We start from the raw sequence: 6,000 nt of genomic DNA, 5'->3' as shown, positions 1-6,000 counted from the left end.
GATGCTGCTGAGGAGGGCGTCCAGGAACAAATAATAGTTGTCCAATTTGTTCGTCAGGCTGCCGTTAAGAAGACAAAAACACATTTCGCGGGGGGATTCTGGTCTCCATTAACCGCGATAAACGAGGGATTACTGTACATGTCAAAATGACTCCGGAAAACGGCTGATGCCAACGAAGGCACTCAAGTTCTTCCATCGTGCGACTCACGCACACGCAACACTAAGAGCACAATGTGCACTTCAAGTATGTTTGATTTATTTCCCAGAAAAAAAAACAATTAGTGTAGGCACAACAACACGGTAAAAAGATACAGTCACAAAGCTGCTGATATCTTTGAATTGCTTCATTTATCTTTTGAGGCAACAGTAAAAGACACATTTGTTTTGTTAAAATCCCTAAAAAGACAAAAACAAAAAGCTGTCCATATGGCCACTTGCGTATTTGCACCAGTAACTTTAAAAAAAACCAAAAACAATTATTAGTCAAGTCAGGAAGGTTAGAAAACATTTGATTTACAAAAGCAAAAGGCGACACAAATATTTACACAAACAAGCACACGGAAACGGTTCCTAAAAAAATAATTTACAAGCCACGAGACGACGTCGTTAGGCCTGATGGACATTTCACAAAAACATTTAAATAGAACAAGAAGGTCTGATGACTTTTGAACTGGCTGTGCAAATTATTGTGTTCTTGTTCAACTTTAGTTGAACATGTAACCTAGCTGGAGGGTCAGCTCACAAGTAGTGTGAGTGGAAAAGAGAACAAAATGGCTTCCGCCTCACTTCGGGAGTGCATACGGTTCCTAAGTGCAACAATTTGCCTTGTCGTGTGCATTAAACACGAAGCAGCAGTAACTTCTCCTGGTAGTAAAATACAACTTCTTCTCCGTTACAAAAAAGGGCGCCCACAGTTTTGACGGCCAGTGAGTCAGATTGCTTGGAAGTGGTTCTCTCTCCTTCTCCACAGACGAGAGCTGTGATGGCAGCTGTGCTCCCTAAAAAGAAAAATGTCTGAAAGGGGGGTGCGGGGGGGGGGGGGGGGATGACGAGCTGTCGCTGATCTTTGAAGTCTGATGGCCCACACCACGGATCACCTCGCTCGACCTCCCGGCGGCGCGGCTCAGGCGTCTGAGATGCAGTTCTGGATCTTGTCCACCCACAGCTGAGCGCTGGCCGCGTCCGACGCGCAGAAGTTGTACACTCTCTTGCTGGTTTTCAACTAGGGAAAAATACACACACACTCAATCAAATACCAAATTATTCAATGAGATAAAGGAATCAAAAATATAGGTCACCTAAGCAGTTTTAGGACCAAAAAAAATGAATGTAAAAAATACTCTAATAACAGGAAATGTGAGAGTGGTATGCATCCGACAGGCCATACTTTTTTGTCCACCGCTGATTCTCGGTGAAAGAAGCAAACCGAGCATCATGACTCACATCAAAGAAAGCTTTGTCACTGATGTGTTTGGGAGCGCCGGTGGTCGGCGTGGCGACGAGCACCGACTCCACCTCCGCCAGCTCGATGTGACCCCGACAATTGGTGTCCTCGCCGGTGTCGTAGTATCTCATCTGCCGAGACAAAGGCGCCGCGTCACAATACCCGAGCGCTCTCTGGCGCCCCCTAGCGCTAAGTTGCCTCACCTGGTGCTTGGTGACGTCCAGCACAAACCAACGAGGCTTCCAACCTTTCAGCAGGGCTCCACGTTTGTACAGGACGCCCTCGTACGACCTGCGCGTATGGAACGCCGTTTGAGTATACTCTCGATATACAGCCCGACTATGTCTTACTAGCAACACCGCACCCCGACCGCGTACGAGTATGTTCTTCGTCCTCCCTAGTAGGGTGGCTTTCCATATGTGTTGGATGCTATTAGCATGATGTAGCGCACACTAACATACAAGTGACCCCACGCAGCACTCTGCACATCGCGTTCCGGCTGTGTTGCGTTCCGGAGGCGGGGGGGGGGGCCAGCTGCGAGTTCCTTGAACAGTTTCACACGCGTGCTTTGGTGAGCGTTCCGACAAAGCCATTCAAACAAGTCACGTACGTGCACATGACAGCAAATCGATTTGCATGATCAGGTATCAATACTTGGCATCGCCGAGAAAGGGTGTGGCGATGTGTCGTGCAGACACATCGGAATACAGACACTACTGTGTTGTAAACCTCCAACGGCACATCAGCAATTCATCTTTGGAAGTTGATTTGCGACACTATAATATTCTTATGTGTGATTGGGGGGGAAAATCATCCACATCCGAGCCCCCAAGATTATGTGCTTGAACCTCCATATTACGCAACATTCCCCAGCACTGACTCAAGAACAAGTAAATCAACTGTGAAGCTCCGGCGGGAGGGGGGGGGGGGGGGCGTTTGCTCTCCACCCACCTGTTCTCCTCGCTCTTGGGGGTGAACTGGTTGTAAAGTGTGGCGGCGCGGCGGTTGATCCCATTGGACGTGGCCGCGCTGCGGTCCTCCACCAGGCTGCTGTCTGGCAGGTGCAGCATGGAGCGCCGCTGGAGAGCTTGCAGGCTGGACGTGGGAATGAGGCCGGAAATGGACAGCGACTGCTTGCAGAGCTGTCAAACACAACATGGGACAAAGGCGACAGATGATGCTGCGCTGGAAAGGGAAAGTTACTTTTGTTGCCCCACAGCGCAGGTGTTGAACCCACGCTCAGGGCCTGCCACATGCACACAAAACGGGGAAAATGTTTCTTGCAAACGGGATTTGATTCTGTGCATGCAATCCGACAAGTAGCCTCATGGAAAAAAGATGAGAAGAAGATAAGAGCGTTAAGATCAAAGATCACTCTAGAATGATGAAATGATGGATCAATGTGTCCGTTGATGCCTCCCCTCCAAGTGGCTGCCATGTCTCGCCGCCATCTTTATGTTAGTTCACCAGTGGATGGCACTAAATTCTACACATTGGGCCTTTAATGTTAGTCATCTTGGAGTGGATTAAAAAAAAAAAATGTCCTTCATGTCAGCTCTGTGCTTGAAGCCATGTTTGCATTGAGGCACAGATAATCACATCAACAACAAACAAACAAGCAAGCAAGTTGAGTGGTCAGAGTGTAATTTTCCTGGTATGCTCTTCTTTGTGTTTGTTCAGAAATTGTTTTAGGGAATCACATATCGCTGTGATCCGGTGACACTAATGAGGGCGTGCTAAAAAGTATGGATGGACTGACTTACATTTCCTTCTTGTTTGAGGTCTTCCTGGATACTAATGAGGACTCGGTCCAGAGTGGTTTGCCACCTCTCGGGGGTCTGGTGCAAGTCTCCCTCCAGCTTCTCAATGTCCTGCGGTACACCAAAGCTAAGGGTTATTCAAAAACGGCAGACGAGAACCCAGTCTGAGGTTTGAAAGTCTCACAGCGAGCAGCTTGGTGATGGCATCGGGTTGGGCGCGGCTCACGCTACTGTAGCAAGGCCACACGATTCTCCTCTTGCTGTTGGAAATGGTCTGGGGCTCCTCAGAGCTGTCCGACCTCGCCGCCATCAGTCGCCAGTCGTAACACGGACCCGTCGACAGCATCTCGTCAGTGAAGAAGTCCCACTTATTCAGGTTGGGGATGGCGACGGATGGTTTGAGGATGATCTGCCAGATCAGGACGGTTTTGAGGTATTATGTACTGGAAGGCCACTGTTGTGCTAAATGAGCAACTGGAAACTGACTGAGGTTGAGATTTGTATTCTGGCTATTGGCAAGACTTTGTCAACTCAACAGTTCCTCCACATAAAAGCAGCCACACGAGATGGCTTGGGCATCTAACATGGATGCCTCCCTGGTACAGTGTTTCGGCCATGGTTCAGAAGGTGCTTATTCTGATGTCAATTTCCTTTTCTTTATTTTCTTACCTTACACAGTGACAAAAGTGGGACGAGAGATAAAAGCACTGTATGGTGGCAGTGAATTCAACTCAACACACTTAAGCCGCAATTTGGGAAAATGTGAACAAATGATCAAACCTCGAGGCCTTGAGATGTTTATTGCCACCGCCAGCTGTTTATTGTAAACTAAACATGAAATAATGAGAATTACATTACGATTGCCTGATGAAAAGCCCCGCTACTTAATGCTAATTAACATCTATGTTGCATTGCTTTAAATCGTTAATGTAAGCAACAAATTGAACACAATTGGCTCAGCAACATGTAGGCTATAAAGACCATAGTACTCACAGTCATATACTCTTCGTCCTCTGCGTAGAACGACCAATATTTGTACCACAGTGTTGAGTTCACAAAGGAGTTGACATGTTACAAAATACCACTTGAGTGCTCAGCAGGCCACGCCCTGCTGCAATATGATTGGCTGCTGTTAAGAGGCCAAAAACCCAAGTTGTATTCATAACACCTCAATGATCAGTATATTGTATCTGTCCGTCTGTCTTAGTCTTAGTCGCAGGCAAATGCGACCCAGATCAGATTTTTTTGCCCATTTGCGACCTTTTGATGATTGTCTGAACAGCTCAATACCGATTTTTTGGGATATGTGTCAGATTTTTATTTTTTTTAACAATTTTTTCAGACATGTGTCATTTGTTTTTTTGTTGTTTTGTTTTGTTTTTGTGTTTTTTTACACAATGCGACCGCAGTCTGAAACGCCAGCTGGCATTTATCCAACATTGACGTCATCTTGAGCCGGAAAATGCACTCCGCGCGGGCAGAGGCTGTTTAATTCTTTGTAATTCTGTTTATGCCATTACTGTATGAGTGCTATTTTTCCTCATTAAAATACACATGATGACATTTGTTGTTTTGCTTTTTAGGGAAGACTGGAATGTATTAAAGGCATTTCCATTCGTTTCAATGGGAAATGATTATTTGAGTTAAGAATGTGCTCTCAGAACGGACTAAACTTGTACCTCAAGGCAACACTGCATTATATGTTCCTTTCTTGTTAAGCGAATCATGATTTCTCATTTCAATACATGATTTTCCAGCATTTATTCTCATTTTTTTCCAACCGGATAAAGTGACGGAAAGTGGATAGATTGATAGACATTTGGGAACCATTGCGTGTTAGTGTTACGGCGCAAGACCAAACCATCTGAAGTGATCATCTCATACCAGGTCAGGATGAAAACACATCCCTGGAGTGATAAACTCACTTCGCTCTCGGATGCGTTGTACAGATAGTTGAAGAAGATTGGACTCCGCCGATGCATCCTGTTGATGCACTCCCAGATGCAGATGCCTTTCCTCGCCTGCTTGTCACCCTTATCGTCAAATAACAAGCCTGTCGGACAATAAGAGAAGACACGATTGAGCAACAAGAATGATTGCTTCCACAGATTGCTTTCTTTCTGTTGAAAAGTTGGAATTTCAGAGGGATTTCTAATCCGTCCGGAATTATGAATGAAAAAGATGTGGGACGATAACAGCAGCGACAAAGTGCCCATTTCAAATAAATATGAATCAAAAGCCATTTATTAAAAAACAATCCCTGCTGGTTTGGACACAAAAGAACACTAACCGTGTTCCAAGCGCTCGTAGTCGGAGTCCAACAGGAAGTTCTTGAAGCGGTTGGAGATGTGATGATAGGCCAGGAACTTGAGATAGTACTGATTAAACTCAAACTCCACAGGAAGCTGCATCAAAATCTGTTTGGATACACACAAATAGAAAAAAACACAGTGTTGGGAATAACCTGACAAATGCCGTTAAGTGTTTTCTTGTAATGGGTAATCAAATGAATTACTATTTCAAACATTACAATGCCATTATTGTTACAGACTGTAAAATTTGTAGCGTTACTATGAAGTATTTTTTTTTCCAATTGTCATTTGGTGAGGGGTGGTTAGAGTTTTAAATTAACTACAATTTCATGGTAAGTTAATCAGTGACAGAATTTAGGTAAGGTCAAAGTCAATGTCTCAATGGCGCAGGCCAGTTCTACTTCATCCCTGTTGAACCCCAGAGGTGGTGTTGAAAGCACTGAATATTCCCTTTGCGCATTCGCAGTTCGAGAACGCATATCAA

The 6,000-nt window shown here is 45.2% G+C and overlaps 1 protein-coding gene across 2 annotated transcripts in view; it reads right to left on the bottom strand.

Annotated features, from left to right (window-relative positions):
- Positions 1-234: 234 nt before the first annotated feature.
- Positions 235-6,000, bottom strand: part of sbf2 (SET binding factor 2) — a 98,120-nt gene continuing 92,354 nt past the window's right edge. For both annotated transcript variants that reach the window (XM_086025431.1, XM_086025432.1), the window contains 8 exons: positions 5,495-5,621; positions 5,130-5,257; positions 3,389-3,613; positions 3,208-3,315; positions 2,396-2,586; positions 1,648-1,735; positions 1,444-1,575; positions 235-1,222 (listed from right to left, as the gene is read on the bottom strand). In XM_086025431.1, coding sequence (XP_085881557.1) covers positions 1,124-1,222; positions 1,444-1,575; positions 1,648-1,735; positions 2,396-2,586; positions 3,208-3,315; positions 3,389-3,613; positions 5,130-5,257; positions 5,495-5,621 — 1,098 coding nt within the window. In that variant the 3' untranslated portion in view covers positions 235-1,123. The remainder of the gene's footprint in view (positions 1,223-1,443; positions 1,576-1,647; positions 1,736-2,395; positions 2,587-3,207; positions 3,316-3,388; positions 3,614-5,129; positions 5,258-5,494; positions 5,622-6,000) is intronic.

Source organism: Filicampus tigris, chromosome 3 (genome assembly GCF_054856515.1).
Source record: "Filicampus tigris isolate MCC_2025a chromosome 3, RoL_Ftig_1.0, whole genome shotgun sequence".
NCBI lineage: Eukaryota > Metazoa > Chordata > Actinopteri > Syngnathiformes > Syngnathidae > Filicampus > Filicampus tigris.
This window is presented reverse-complemented; position numbering and strand designations above follow the sequence as displayed.